The sequence below is a fragment of the Gigantopelta aegis genome, chromosome 9 (genome assembly GCF_016097555.1).
Source record: "Gigantopelta aegis isolate Gae_Host chromosome 9, Gae_host_genome, whole genome shotgun sequence".
Taxonomy (NCBI): domain Eukaryota; kingdom Metazoa; phylum Mollusca; class Gastropoda; order Neomphalida; family Peltospiridae; genus Gigantopelta; species Gigantopelta aegis.
Window position 1 is genome coordinate 65,573,752 of NC_054707.1, and position 15,889 is coordinate 65,589,640.

Consider the following 15,889-nt stretch of genomic DNA (forward strand, 5'->3'; position numbering starts at 1 on the left):
ACAATTTGATAAATATTGTTGCTAATTGAAAAGAACCAATTTCGAAAACACTTTGCATGTGTCATGAAGTGCGTTGTGATGTTTAGATGTTGAACTTCATGATACTTTCATATACCACTATACTATTTGTTGGTTTTCTATAATACAATTTCAAGCATTGTAGGGTGTATACTACCAAATCAAATCCCATAGACGACAATAGTAACATATGTGGCTAAAACTCCTACCTGCAACGTATCAATCGACATAAACGCCACGGATATAAATACTACCACCCCTCACCCTTAAAGTTAATCACAAAAAAGTGGGTGTCAAGCTGCTCATTTCTGAGATAGCGGGTAGCGTCTATGACTACCCTAGTTCCGCACACAATTTGAGTACTTTTTTTTACAGGTACCCCATACATGTTCTAAGCACAAGGCTATTTGACACAGTGGTACTAGATGAAATAAAATTGCATACATTTTTAGCCCAGATGAAAGTAATTTTTTTTACAACCAACACACTCACATTTATAACCAATCACAGGACTTGTGGTGTTCACTTCTCTATCAAAAGTTTGGTGCACATTGAACTTTGACCCAGCCGGAAGTTATTTGGTTTAGTACTACCTGTAAAGTTTCTGTTGGACATCAGTATATTATGTTTTAATAAAATGTCTTGTAAAGAGAAGATAATCTGTTTTAACAGAATCTGTAACTTGGAAGACTTGGAGCAGTGTGGACTGTACATGAATGACCTCAACATGTTTGACAACAGCCGAGACATGGTCCTTGCTGGCTCACAACACGCTTCCAAGCTCGAGTATCTCGTGGAACAGGTAAACCAGACAACTGGTGGACAGCAGTCAGTGGCATGTAGTTTAGTGTTAGAGTTATCAGTTGTATGGGGATAAGTATTTGTAGAAAGCCACCTGAAATATCCAGAATGCATGGAGAGTAAAATTATATACCCTAAATTTTGGAAATTTAATGGCTATAATTTTATTATTAGTCCTCTACCGGTCCAACCAGAGTGGACTATAGTTTTCATCTCCATCCTTCTGTCTATATGTCCATCCATCTGTTTTACATATAGTTTTGTGGATGTTTGTTTTTTTCTCAATGCCTTCCGATATTGCGCTGACATTTTGTGTATAGCTTTGTCATGTACTGTTACAGATCGGGTTTGACTTTTATGGCATTTTACCCATTTTCCACAGACCCTTGAATTTAGGAGATAGGAAAAATTTGTTGGGTCTGTTTGGGGACATGTATTGCTTTAGCAGCACTCTGAGAATGCTTGTTTTAGGTAGATAACAGTAAAAGAACTGCTGTTTAACATTTGTCAAAGTGCATGACATGCAGTGTCCAATGTTTTAAACATTTCAAATACATAACCACCTACAGGTAGTAGGGGCTTCTACTGTTCATTTTGTTTTTATTGTGTGCCTTCAAATTGTTTTCTGTAAGGCACTCACACAATGCACAGTCAGTGTGGAATCGATCCCCGTTTGTTGGGCCCATTTGGTTATTTTTCGTTCCAGCCAGTGCTCCACAGTTGGTATATCAAAGGCTGTGGTATGTATTACCCTGTCTTTGGGATTGTGCATATAAAAGATCCCTTGCTGCTAATTGAAAAGAGTAGCCCATGAAGTGGAGACAGCGGCTTTCCTCTCTCAATATCTGTGTGGTCCTTAACCATATGTCTGATATCATATGACTGTAAATAAAATGTCTTGAGTATAACGTTAAATAAAACATTTCTTTCTTTTCTTTTTCAAATTATTTTCTGGCAAAAAGCCTGGTGAAGAGTGAGATATATAACTTAGTGGTAGAGTTTTTGCTGTAGGTCCATAGGATCAACTATTTTTTGACAATCTGCATGTAAAATATCCCCTACTGCTAACAGTATGTGTCATGTTTGTGTGTTTTCTCATAACCTTTTATCAAGGGTTCTTTCTTTTCATCTCCGTGAAGAGAACTGTTGATTTCGTTTCTGTATAGCAAAGTGTCACATAAGACTGAGTAGCAGATTTGATTTGATTTTACATATATTCCTTGTTTTCTGTTAGCAAATGGAGACCAGCAAAAAGATTGGAGAAAACCTACAGCAACTGGACCAGTGGCGACAGAAAAGTAATGACCTACTTTACTCCATGATCCCGAAGAGCATCGCAGTCAGACTCATCAGGGGAGAGGATCCCATTAACACGTGTGAGGTAGAGCAAACATCAATTCTGACTGAGTCTCCAATTTTGTTCTAATGTTAAGTTTCCAATCATTAAAATCACTTCTCCTCTTCTCATCTGCACTTTGAGGTTACCAGGTGCTGCATTTTGAAAGGATTTTTTGTGTGCTCAGGTCAAGACGACTACCATACACACATTGTGCTAAGTATTGAATACAAAGATGAATGCTATAAATACAACTATGGTGGAGGCTGCCATCGTTGTTACTGAACATAGAAATGGCTATATACATGGATGCCATATATACAGCCTAGACTAATGAGGGCTGGCTATATTTTGGGGGGAAAGTCCAGTGTAAGACCATCACAGCCCATCTAAACTTCCCCATGTGTTATTATATGTTATACTGGAAACAATATAACAAATAAGGTTATTTCTATTTGAACTTCATAATCATATGATTTCTAAAATGTCCATTCTTGTTACAGGGAAATAATATATGTGTTAAACAAATGTTGATTATGTTGACTTCACTTTTTTAAAGAAAAATATTACTTGACGCAATAGTCTAGTTACATTGAATCTATTTTTAGTTACTGTAATCTATTTCTAGTTATCAGCTGTAATATTTGTTTAGTTACTTGTACAGTGAAACTCCTCTAAACCAGACACCCTCAAGACCAAGTAAAAAGTCTGCTTTTAAGAGGTATCCAGTTTAGAGAGGTTCTCTTCTGTACAGATATTTAAAAAGGGACTATGAAAAACATCCGGTTTTGAGAGAATTCTGGTTAGCAGAGGGTCTGGTTTTGAGAGGTTTCACTGTAATATATTTCTAGGTACCTGTAATCTGTTTCAGGTGTTTGAGCAGGTAACCCTCGTGTTCAGCTGTCTGATTGGTTTCTATTCTAGTTACCTGTAATATATTTCTAGGTACCTGTAATCTGTTTCAGGTGTTTGAGCAGGTAACCCTCGTGTTCAGCTGTCTGAATGGTTTCTATTCTAGTTACCTGTAATATATTTCTAGGTACCTGTATTCTGTTTCAGGTGTTTGAGCAGGTAACCCTCGTGTTCAGCTATCTGATTGGTTTCTATTCTAGTTACCTGTAATGTATTTCTAGGTACCTGTAATGTATTTCAACTTAACTGGATCCATTTCAGGTGTTTGAGCAGGTAACCCTTGTGTTCAGCTATCTATCTGATTGGTTTCTATTCTAATTACCTGTAATATATTTCAAGTTAGCTGTAATCCATTTCAGGTGTTTGAGCAGGTAACCCTTGTGTTCAGCTATCTGATTGGTTTCTATTCTAGTTACCTGTAATATATTTCAACTTATCTGTAATTCGTTTCAGGTGTTTGAGCAGGTAACCATCATGTTCAGCTATCTGATTGGTTTCAGTGAGTTTTGTGAGCGAGCGTCGGCCATGCAGATTGTAGAGTGTATTAACCACGTCTTTGAAGTGTTTGATGCCATCGTAGACCGATACAGAGCTTTCAAGGTGCGTTTCTCTTAAGACCATTAAACTACGAGACATCATTTTATGTGTTTGCCAAACTGTGATAACGTCATCTTTAGTACCAACAAGGTCATTGGTTTTGAAGCATTAAATTGTCCACTAGTATTGTGCTGCATTACACCAATGCAGAATTTTGTCATTTAGAAAATATGATAAATATTTTCCCCATTGCCATAGTGGTTAAGCGTTTAGCAAGCATTGTTGTTAGGAAAGCAGCGATGTCTTAAATATATTGGTTTCCGTTTTCTGTGTTCCTGTTGTTTGGAGTTCGGCTTTTGTGAATTTGTGTTGTGGCTAATAAAGTAGCAGATGAAGTCGCTATTGTACTGTTACTTGTGGTGATTAGGTTCTGTGCTATTAACATTCTATTATTACTGGTGCATTATGAGTAACCGCTGGGGTAATAATAATGTGATTTTAGGTGGAACCAGATAAGATAATAGGTAGAACCACTGTGTGATGTTGAAAAGATAATAGTTAATAATATTGTGACTGTGATTTTAGGTGGAACCACTGTGTGATGTTGAAAAGATAATAGTTAATAATATTGTGACTGTGATTTTAGGTGGAACCACTGTGTGATGTTGAAAAGATAATAGTTAATAATATTGTGACTGTGATTTTAGGTGGAACCACTGTGTGATGTTGAAAAGATAATAGTTAATAATATTGTGACTGTGATTTTACATGGAGCCATTCAGAGATGTGTAGATAATAATTAATATCTTGAATGTGATTTTAGATAGAACCACTGTGATTTTTTTTTTTTTTTTATGAGGAGCAACTCAATGATGATGTTTAAATAATTAGTTACTAATATGTTGAACATGTTTGTAGGTGGAGACACTGGGTGATGCTGTGTACATGGTGGCGGCCGGTGTCCCAGATCGAACTCTAGACCACGCCAATAGGCTGGCGGGACTGGCACTAGAATTTGTGGAGAAATCACAGTTTCTCAAAGATCCAATCTCGGAAAACAGGCTGCGAGTAAAAATAGGTCAATATTGAAAAACAAAATCTTATATATTTACACCATCATAAATCATATATAATATTAATACTAATGCATGTACATAAATGTATTATATTCATTATTCCAATTTTTAAGCCACTAACCATAGTTTTTAAGTAGTGTAAAATATCAGTTTGGGAAAATTCAATGTTTCTGGTCATTCGGATGTTTAGTTCAAAATTCATTTTATGCAAAACAGAAAAGCGTACACACATACGTACACAGTACACACACACACACACACACACGTACACACACGTACACACACACATACACACTCGCACACAGTACACACACACACAGACATGCACACACACACAGACATGCACACAAACATATATAACACTGTGTGTAATAATTTATATGCAGTAACTTAAGATTGTAATGGTATGTGAACACCTTGTTACAGGTATGCACTCAGGAAGTGTGGTTGCAGGAATTGTGGGTAGAAGAACTCCACAGTACTGTTTGTTTGGAGATACTGTCAACACAGCATCTCGGATGCAGTCATACAGTGAGGTAGTGATGTTACACATTTGTTTTCATTACAACGTATTTTTGTGCGTATATCCAATTAAGGTTCAAGCACGCTGTCCTGGGCACACACCTCAGCTATCTGGGCTGTCTGTCCAGGACTGTGAGTTTGTTGATAGTGAGTGAGAACAGGGTATAGTGGTCTTACATCTACCCATTGAGTCGTTAAAACTCACTCTGGATGGGAGCCGGTACCAGGCTGCGAACCCTGTACCTACCAGCCTTATGTCTGATGGCTTAACCACGACACCACCGAGGCCGGTACACATTCAAGTACAAATCATGTACAATGCAGCATTAACTGCCCTTTTTATGCACTATATAATTATTACATTTGGATTATGTGTTCTGTTTGTTTAAAAGCTTGCAGTGATATACAATGTTTAATTATTTTGTCCATTAAACAATTTAAGAATATTGTTCATTAAAGTTAATCATTTATTTTTGCATCTCATATATAATAGTTTCTTTGAAAATACAACATCTCAGAAGTGTTTGGTATGTAGAAAATACATTATTAGTTACATAAAGCACAATGTACATTTAATTGACTGATTTGTGCAAAATGATGCTTGATCACAGAATTTCATCAGATCATGACACTACAATGAAGAATATTTATCTGTTTATTATTGATAACATCAGTGACCAATAGCGATATAGTTCATAAAACTGGAATTAGCATAGCAAAATCACTTGGTTTTTACATGAATTAGAGCCATCGAAGCAAAATAGAACTGAAAATAGCACAAATTAACAAACACTGACAAATCTTGTTCTATATTTTTTACACAAAATGTTCTTCTTAAAATTGATTATAACATTTTATCTTTTGATCAGTTAGAACTGGTCAAAAATATCGAAAATGATTTAATTTTGGGATCTCACAATTCAGTCATATTTGGAATCCTTTTCATGGGTTAATTGTGTGCTGTATTTCATCCTATAACTTACCCATAATACCCGTGTCATAAACACATTTGATATTTAACATTATTAACTCTGTTAATTATTTTTGCTGTCAATAGGTCATTTGTTTACAGGCCAACAAGACTTGTATATCATAGTAAAATGTTTCATAAGATTTAGTTAAAAAACACATGTGATGAATGTTTATTGTTTATTAATTGAATCTATATAATAATATTGCATAACAAAATTTCATAAGTAAACTGTTCATTTGATTTCAGCCATGTCGAATACATATCAGTCAGTCATGCCACGAAAGTATAAAAGGTTCCAACTTTGTGTCTGTCTTCAGAGGTCGAATAAATGTAAAGGTAATATTTAAAGTGACATTCCTGAGTTTGCTGCATTGTAAGATGTTTCCTACTAATAAAATATTTCTACGATTAAACTTACACATTAAATATATGTTCTTGTTTAGAATATCAGTATCTGTATATTCAATGTGTTTCTGGTCATCTTAATATTTGTAAGAAGCCCAAACTGGATTTTGTCTTCAAATAATTTAGTATGTACAAAGAAAACAATATTTTAGGAAATAAAATGAAATTTTCCTAGTAAAAATATTAGAATGGTCAAAAACATGTTTAATATACAGCCACTAATATTTTATGCAGAAAAATATATTTGATATCTAATTACAATCGTTAAAAAGTCTCTGTTAGTTGATACCATCTTAAAGATTGCAGCAAACTCAGGAATGTCCCTTTAATTATTTATTATAAATGACTGTTGGATTTCTAAATATCAACACAGTTGGCGGGTAATGGGTTTGTTTGTGTAGGTATTTAACATTTATACAGGAATTGTCTGTTATATCAGATGTTTTGTCTTTCTTGACTGACCTTTGATACATTAGCCTAGTTTTGACGGGCCATTGTTAGTAGATTCACTTTTCTCCTACATTCCTAATCTTTATGCTGTAACTAACAAAATGTGAAGATCCATGGGTCACACCAATACCAAAGTGGATATACATTCGGTAATAAAATTTCTCTAGATATATGAGTAACTTCTGTCTTGTCCACAAATTGTCCATGTTTGTTCATAAAGTGTATATATTGTTTCACAAATTGTCTGTAATATCATAAAGTGTCCATGTTTCTTCATAAATTATCTTTTTGCGTATGTCCACGTATGTTTATAAAGAGCCCATGTTTGTTCACAAATGATCTTATGTTCACAAAATGTCCACATTTGATCACAATTGGACTTATGTGTTCACAAAGTGTCCATGTTCAGAAATGATCTATGTTTGTTCACAAAGTATCTTCAATTGCTGGCACCATATGCGCCTCTGGCAGCTTGTTCTTGCTGGAGTCCTCAAACCTCTCCTGTAAAGCCTTCTTTGCCTTAACCTCCAAGATGGCCGCCCTTGGTTTGATCTTCATCTCGACCTTCTGGAGGGAATACGTGCGGTCCATGTTGAAGTGATACCAGATGACTCCATTGACGACGCCGTCGGGGGTGATGTTGTTCTCACCGTGCCTGTAGTATAGCCCGTTGAGGGAGGAGTAGTGACAGGCCTTGAACCACCACCCGGATCTGTCCTTGCGAGAGCAGCTCGTCCACCAGTCATCGTTATCCTTGTCCATGGCACTGAACTTCATGCCATTGTGGTAACTGAGGGAGTCGCCAGCGGTGCCGTTGAAGCCCTTGATGGACAGAGGGAAGGACTCAGACTCCTGTCCGACGCGGAAATAGTCGTAGACGGCATACTTGTGCACCTCGAGCCAGTCCCACATGTCGATGCGGAGGCTGTAGTTGGTGTCACGTGTCAGGTAGTACATGTTGTCAAGACCCAGCCAGTATTCGGAGTTGACATTGCCGAAGCCGAACATGTAGTCATCCCAGTTGCGCGTGAAGTTGACGTCGCCACTGAGACGGCGCTGGATCAGAGTCCAGCCACCGCTGTCGGTGTCCATGTCACACCAAACATTGACGACGTTGCGGTTGGATAGTTTTAGGGGGTACACACCCGACAGGGTTACCCCACCCATCTGTAGCTCATTACAGTCTGAAAGAGTTGTGGAATTAATTAATAGATGTAATTAAAACAACATAAAGTGTTAAAGTGACATACCCTAGTTTTTAAACACTAAGGTATGTGTTTTACTATTGGGGCCATTTATGATCACTGAAATCAAACATTACTTATATTTTATTGTTTAGATTATCCATTTCCTTACATCTGAAGTGTTTCTGGTCATCCTGGTGTTTTTAATATCACAAAATGCGTGTTTCATATTTTAAAAAACACACGTGCGTCTGAGAAGAAACGGTTATGTAGTAGAGTTCTAGTCTGTTTTTAAGAGTATTTCACCGTGTCAATGTCACAGACTTTTGTATCACTCTGTTGTAACTTTATCCAGATGTGTTACAAGTTTGTGGGTTTAACTAAACTTAGTGTCCATTTTCATGGTCCGAAACTAGGGTCTTCACCTTTAACACTTACAGTTCAAACATTTAAGAATCCCACAATGCCTATAGAGAATGGTACTAGCCTTGGTGGTGTTGCGGTTAAGCCATCAGGCATAAGGCTGGTAGGTTCTGGGTTTGCAGCCCTGTACCAGCTCCCACCCAGAACAAGTTTTAATGAATTGGTGGGTAGGTGTTAAACCACTACACCGACTTCTGTTTCACTAACCATTAACAACTAACCCACTGTCCTGGACAGACAGCCCAGATAGCTGAGGTGTGTGCCCAGGACAGTATGCATGAACCTTAATTGGGTATAAGCACGGAAATAAGTTGAAATGAAATGGAGAATGGAAAAAAATATATAAATAACACAATGTCATATTGGTGACAGAATTTAGTTTACAGTTTTACTTTTTTGTCTCTGGTGGAACATCATATCTAAAGTATGACAAAAAGAGCATACAACAGATACTTAGATGCTATGTGATTGGAGTAGTCTGTGTTGTGCTATCAGGCTTCCTCTGTCACTATTGAGACCATGTGTCAAAATAACATATGTTTGACACCAAACAGCCATAGTTTCTTCTTCTCGTTTGGTTTCAAAACAGCCATAGTTTAAAATGAATGAGTTCATTGCCAATTTCCAGAATTTGGAGTTATATAGCTATTAGCAGTGATGGTACAACTCAACAATACAATTTCCATCAAAGTAATACAATAAAGTTTTAATCAAACTGTGATCTATGCCCAATGGACAGGATATATAGCATTTTGGAAATAAACTCTTCAGATACTGATTTCTTTTTTTAGTACATAAAACTCGGGTTTTGTCATTGCCAGAACTAAACAATATTGCCCACAGAAGAAATATTGATAAGTCTTTCAGAATTTGTAATAACATAATTATTGCAAATGCTCTTCATAAAAATGCTGAAAAACAAATCTCTTACCCCTTGCAATGTTGACGTCTCTGAGCGCTGGAAATCCCCTCATTCTCGTACCACGTGATTTTGAGTTCCAAGCCAGTCTGCTGAAACCACGGCTAACTCGATTCTCTAGTCGGCTTAACTTCCTGCAAAATCAACAAAAACAGGTTTAACAGTCACACCCAATAATTTATTCTTTATACGGGCAGGATTTAACTGTCGGTTGACTGCTCGCTTGAGGTGCTTGCATCGCAGGATTGAACCACCTCAGAGGATCCATTCAAATGATTAGGTGTTTTCACATTCCTGTGTTTGGGAAAGTGCATATAAAAGATTCTTTAGAAATTAGAAAACATGTAGTGAGTTTCCTCTGATGACTACGAGTCAGAATTATCATATGTTTAATTAATCAATGTGCTCTAGTGGTGTCGTTGAACAAAACAAATTCTTTTTCTTTTTTTCATTCTTTATACATGTAGTTACAAAATATAAATTATGGTAAAATAAATCTATTTGGTTTTGATGAATTGTCTCTCTCTGTTTCTGTCTCTGTCATTCTCTCCATGCCACTATTAGCATGACATCATGAACGGTCTCTGTCCATTATGTCATTACAGCACAGACACAAAAAGCTTAATATGTCAATGTGCTCTAGTGGTGTCATTAAACAAAAATAAACCTTAAGGGCCAAATTTCAAATTCTGTTTTTGATTTAAATGTGTATATTGACAGATTTTCAATGCTTAAAAACCTGTTTAAAACATCTGAATGACAAACCCATAATAGGTGATCAGGGCCATATCTCTGTAGGCCCCTACAATGCAGTGTCGAATGGACATTTGGCAAAGTGGTGTTTGATTCCATGAATCTCTATCTAGTGCCTCCTCTATAGGAGGACAACCACTCCTAAGGAATTCCTTTGTAAGCTCTCTCTCACCTTATGATACTGTTGAGCTGAATGTCTCTGTGTGTCTTCTCGTCACTGATATCCAAGTGTACACGCTCTAACACCATACACATGTGTTCGTTCTGCATGGACGTTGGGAGGTTGCGGTAGTTCTGGCTTGTACACACGCTCATGTCTTGCGTGAGACACATCGTGATGGTGGACAGGGCTAAAACTGATTTTAGTAACATGGCAGACATCTTGGTCATCTGAAACTGGGATGACATTAGTAAAATAAAGCACGTCAAATGCATTGAAGCATAGCTAGATATTTGGAAACAAAATAAATATAATATTTATAATATTATAACTGTTTTTTCTCACTTTTTAGTACAATGTATATCATTCCATTAAATTTATATGCAAATCTATTTGGTAGTAATTTGTATGCAAATAATTACCTATAGTGATCAAATTTTGTTTAGAATATTACTTATCAATTTTTGTTTTTCCAAAACTAGTCATGACCTTATATTAAAAAAAATCAGTAACAATGTCCAATCCATGCCAAAGATGGTTGTTCTCATATTATCTATACATTTAACTTTGTTTAAACATATTCCTTTCTCTGTGCTGTTCCTTATCTTGGTACAAGGGTGGGAAAATTGTCATCATTTTATCTGAGAGGGTGAATACAGCACCAACTTTTGTATTTTTTTACCATTTTAAAGTGTTGTATACAGTTTTTGTTCTGTGTTGATACATGTAGTTTGATGCAGTATTGGTTTGTTTACCTCGGCTCCATGCACAACTTCCATGGTCTGACCACAGTATTGGTTTGTCTACCTCAGCTCCATGCACAACTTCCATGGTCTGACCACAGTATTGGTTTGTCTACCTCAGCTCCATGCATAACTTCCATGGTCTGACCACAGTATTGGTTTGTCTACCTCAGCTCCATGCACAACTTCCATGGTCTGACCACAGTATTGGTTTGTCTACCTCAGCTCCATGCACAACTTCCATGGTCTGACCACAGTATTGTTTTGTCTACCTCAGCTCCATGCACAACTTCCATGGTCTGACCACAGTATTGGTTTGTCTACCTCAGCTCCATGCACAACTTCCATGGTCTGACCACAGTATTGGTTTGTCTACCTCAGCTCCATACACAACTTCCATGGTCTGACCACAGTATTGTTTTGTCTACCTCAGCTCCATGCACAACTTCCATGGTCTGACCACAGTATTGGTTTGTCTACCTCAGCTCCATACACAACTTCCATGGTCTGACCACAGTATTGTTTTGTCTACCTCAGCTCCATGCACAACTTCCATGGTCTGACCACAGTATTGGTTTATCTATAGCTCTCTTCCAGTTTTTACAGATTTTTGTTCAAAGTGGTATATCGTTAAAATGTGTTATTGTGTTTTTCATGAATATGACTCTTTTACAGTTTTTTTACACTGTTATATTGATAATTTTGTAATTTGTAATTTGGATGTTGGTCATTAATAGCCATTTAAAACCTGGTAGCCAATTAAATTGTGACCTGATGCTAAATATCCATTTATTCATTTACACCATTCCTTCATCCATCCATCCATCCATCCATCCATCCATCCATCCATCCATCCATCCATCCATCCATCCATCCATCCATCCATCCATCCATCCATCCATCCATCCAGGCATCCATCCATCCATCCATCCAGGCATCCATCCATCCATCCATCCATCCATCCAGGCATCCATCCAGGCATCCAGTCAGTCAGTCAGTCAGTCAGTCTTTAAACATTCATTCTTTTGTATGAAACCTGGTAGCCAATTAAATTGTGACCTGATGCTAAACATCCATTTATTCAGTCAGTCAGTCAATCAGTCAGTCAGTCAGTCAGTCAATCATTTAGTCAGTCGTCAGTCAATCAATCATTTAGTCAGTCATCAGACATTTATTCATTCAGTCATTCAGTCATTCATTCATTCATTCAGTCAGTCAGTTAGTCGGTAGTATTTACATTATGGATATATAATATATATACTACTCGAAATTTGCTAAGGATCATAAAATTTTTGTAGGATAAAATTATTCAGTGACCCCATATTGAAATATATCTATTTACACTAAATGGGTAAGCCCACTAGGGCCTCAATCACACGCTTGAGTGATCACCATGCGTCTTTGAGGTCACGGTATGCACGTGCAACTTGACAACCTCTGTACTGGCTTGCTGAGACAGCGTCGTCGTACACATGTTATTGAAAGGTTAGCAACAGTTTCGAGAACATTTTTACTGGATTTGAGGTCCTCAATGCCTCCTCAACATCAACGTCATCAGTTGACCACCGAAGAATTGGCCAGGGCATAGGGTTGCCAACGTCTTTGGTGTGAGCCAAAGTGTGATAAGCAGAGCATGGAATCACTTCCAGACGTATGGCTCAGCTACCAAGTGCCATGATGGTGGTCGACAACAAGCAACCATGCCAAGAGAGGACCGATTTCTTGTGGTGCAGGCCAGACGTCATCCCTTCGTGAATGTGACTACTTTACGAAATGAGTTGAGGAATGCTATTGGCGTTAACATGTCCAGGCAAACAGTTCGTAATCGTCTTCGGCAGAGTAGTCTTCAGTCTAGGAGAGCATGCATTCACGTTCCCATGACCCGACTTCACAAACAGGCACATCTGGACTGGGCACAAGATCACGTCAACTTCACTGATAATGATTCGGATCCTGTACTCTTCACCGATGAGTCAAGGTACTGTCTTGACTTTACAGATCGACGTGCTTGAGTGTGGAAAAGACGTGGGGAGCAATTTCAAGATGCCAACATCTCCGAACATGACAACTATGGTGGAGGCTCCATCATGGTGTGGGGTGGTATCAGCAGAGGTGGAAGAACAGACCTGCACATCGTGATGAGAGCCATGATGACCAGCGTACGCTACAGGGATGAGATCCTGGACGTCTATGTCAGACCGTATGCTGATGCAATCGGACCCCTGTTCATCCTCATGGACGACAACGCTCAACCTCATCGTGCCAGGGTGGTTGAGGACTACCTCCAGCAGGAGACCATCGTCCGTATGGAATGGCCAGCACGCTCACCTGATGTGAACCCGATCAAGCATGTTTGGAACATGCTACAGGTGGTGATTTCGCGACGTCCGGTCCAACCAACAACTCTCGTGGAACTGGGAAATGCCCTCACTGAAGAGTGGAACAATCTTGAGATGGCAGCCATCCAGAGACTCATTGGAAGCATGAGACGCTGTTGCCAGGCTGTGATTGCATCATGTGGGTCACACACAAGCTACTGACAGTTGTTGCTGCTGGTAATTGAACTGTTTGGGACATTTTCATGACTTGGAGTAACATTCTGAAACCTCCATTTTTGGGGGTGTGCTTCTTTGATGACAGAACACGTGTTACCTATTGTTCAAATTTGGTATACAGCAATGAAATTCAGGAAATAAACATGTCCTCGAATACATGCCATTTTTAGTTTTTGTGTGATACCCATGCCAAAAAATATAATACCACCCTAAATAGTGATCCCTAGTAAATTTTGAGTAGTATATATATAAGAATAATCATACAACACCAACAAATAGATATGTGTATCTTGCCATGTTTCCATTCTCAATAAATTCTAAATATCTTAATGAAACTTTCAATATGTTAGAAAACAAAAGGAAACCTATCATAATCATCATGGTAATTAATACAGATTACTTACAAAGATACAAGTAAACAAATGTTTATGAGTTATTATTTGTAATTTAAACATATTTGATGAGTAACAGATAAAACCATAATTTTACATGTAGGTCACAACTTGTCTTCATTTAAAAAAATATTATGTAAAACAAATATTTGACATATTATTATCCAATTTTAATCATTCATTAGGTTTACGGGTAAATACACAAATACATGCATATGGTGAAAAACTTACATATATTAAAATGTAAACATCCAGAAACAAATGTGCATACGAGCTATTATTTGTAATTTCAACATTTGATAAATAACGGATAAAAACATAATTTTACATGTATTGAAATACTTGATTTTATTTTAAAATATTATAAATATAAAACAAATATTTAAAATGTTACGATCTGATTTTAATAACCCATTAGGTTTACAGGTAAATAAACAAATACATGCTTATGCATGCATATATTGAAACACTTACATACATTAGAACATAAACGTTGTGGAAAATGTGGGTACTGCATTTTATATGAGTTATTATTTCTAATTTAAATATTTGATGAATAACAGTAAAATCATAATTTTACATGTATTGCACAACTTGACATCATTTTAAACTTATGTAAAACAAATATTTGAATTATTATCATCAGATTTAAATACCCCATTAGGTTTACAGATAAATAAACAAAATCATGTATATGCATGCACAACTTGACTTCATTTTAAACAAATTATTTGAAATATTGTCATCAGATTTGAATACCCCATTAGGTTTACAAGTAAATAAACAAATACATGCATATGGAGAAAGACTTACATACATTAGAACGTAAACTTCCAGGCAAATGCGGATGCTGGGAGTCTTAGACAGTGTGCTTACTGCAAATGTCAGGTCACAGGGCAGCAACCGGGGGAGAGTGGCGTGTTAGTGTTTGTGCTGTGAATCTAATCATCTGGCAGCAGTATGTGGTTATTACAAATTAAGGAGAATAGTATTAAGACATGAAGCCTGCCATTGGAGTGAGTTTGTTGAAATATGTGTGTGTGTGTGGGGGGGGGGGGGGGTCCTGTTTTACGAAGTGATCTTAGTGCTAAATAGCCGTAAGTCACTGTCTGATAATACAGTGAAACCCCTCTGAACTGGACACCTTTAGGCCCAAGACAAACAGGGCCATACCCAGATCAAAATCCAGAGGGTATGGCTGTGAAAAATGTCCAGTTTTAAGAAGGATCTGGTTTAGAGACACCCCATATAATCATTGTATGATTTTGTAGAACTATGATAGCTTTGTAAATATGGACTCTGGAGTGTACTAGATTAAAGAATCAGAGTATAGTGAAACACTGGGACCTAATTCACTAAACTCTCACAACTTTACGATATCGCAGTGCAATGCTAAAATACTTGCAAAGAGGATGCTTTGTTGTCTAGCAGAGCCTAAGAAACCTTTGTGAATTAGTCCTCTGGTCTACAGCAACTACCTTATCGACCTACTAATCATGGTGTGTATGAGAAATAGGCCATTTTGGAAGAGGTCAAATTTGGGCATTTGTGTGCCCTTTATAAAAAATGTGGTTGTTTATACTAAATGCCTTTATGACAGTGCTGTCGACATACCTGTCATATTGCTGTAATAATGTGTGTAGTGTCCAGGTAGTGTCAACAGGGAATACACTAGTGGGTCTAAATACAGTTTGTTAAATTGTGTTTTAAAAGGTTGGTCGTTTAACTTT

At 37.3% G+C, this 15,889-nt stretch overlaps 2 protein-coding genes across 2 annotated transcripts in view; one reads left to right on the top strand and one right to left on the bottom strand.

Annotated features, from left to right (window-relative positions):
- The window catches only part of LOC121380950 (soluble guanylate cyclase 88E-like), a 37,882-nt gene that overhangs the window by 14,218 nt on the left and 7,775 nt on the right, over nt 1-15,889 (top strand). The window contains exons 4-9 of the mRNA XM_041509995.1: nt 691-820; nt 2,054-2,200; nt 3,521-3,667; nt 4,523-4,682; nt 5,107-5,216; nt 6,422-6,511. Coding sequence (XP_041365929.1) covers nt 691-820; nt 2,054-2,200; nt 3,521-3,667; nt 4,523-4,682; nt 5,107-5,216; nt 6,422-6,511 — 784 coding nt within the window. The remainder of the gene's footprint in view (nt 1-690; nt 821-2,053; nt 2,201-3,520; nt 3,668-4,522; nt 4,683-5,106; nt 5,217-6,421; nt 6,512-15,889) is intronic.
- On the bottom strand, nt 6,800-15,030 carry LOC121380949 (fibrinogen-like protein 1). The gene is made up of 4 exons (XM_041509994.1): nt 14,977-15,030; nt 10,482-10,705; nt 9,569-9,690; nt 6,800-8,214 (listed from the first exon to the last, which is right to left on the bottom strand). The coding sequence occupies exons 2-4, from the start codon at nt 10,697-10,699 to the stop codon at nt 7,457-7,459; spliced, it is 1,098 nt and encodes a 365-aa protein (XP_041365928.1). The 5' UTR covers nt 10,700-10,705; nt 14,977-15,030; the 3' UTR covers nt 6,800-7,456.

What these genes read in the sequence shown, in the direction of transcription:
- LOC121380949 (XM_041509994.1), bottom strand. Translation starts at nt 10,699, where the DNA reads ATGACCAAGATGTCTGCCATGTTACTAAAATCAGTTTTAGCCCTGTCC. An exon ending in CAGCTCAACAGTATCATAAG is followed by an intron (nt 9,691 to 10,481) that starts GTGAGAGAGAGC and finishes TTGATTTTGCAG; the next exon opens with GAAGTTAAGCCGACTAGAGA. An exon ending in AGACGTCAACATTGCAAGGG is followed by an intron (nt 8,215 to 9,568) that starts GTAAGAGATTTG and finishes CAACTCTTTCAG; the next exon opens with ACTGTAATGAGCTACAGATG.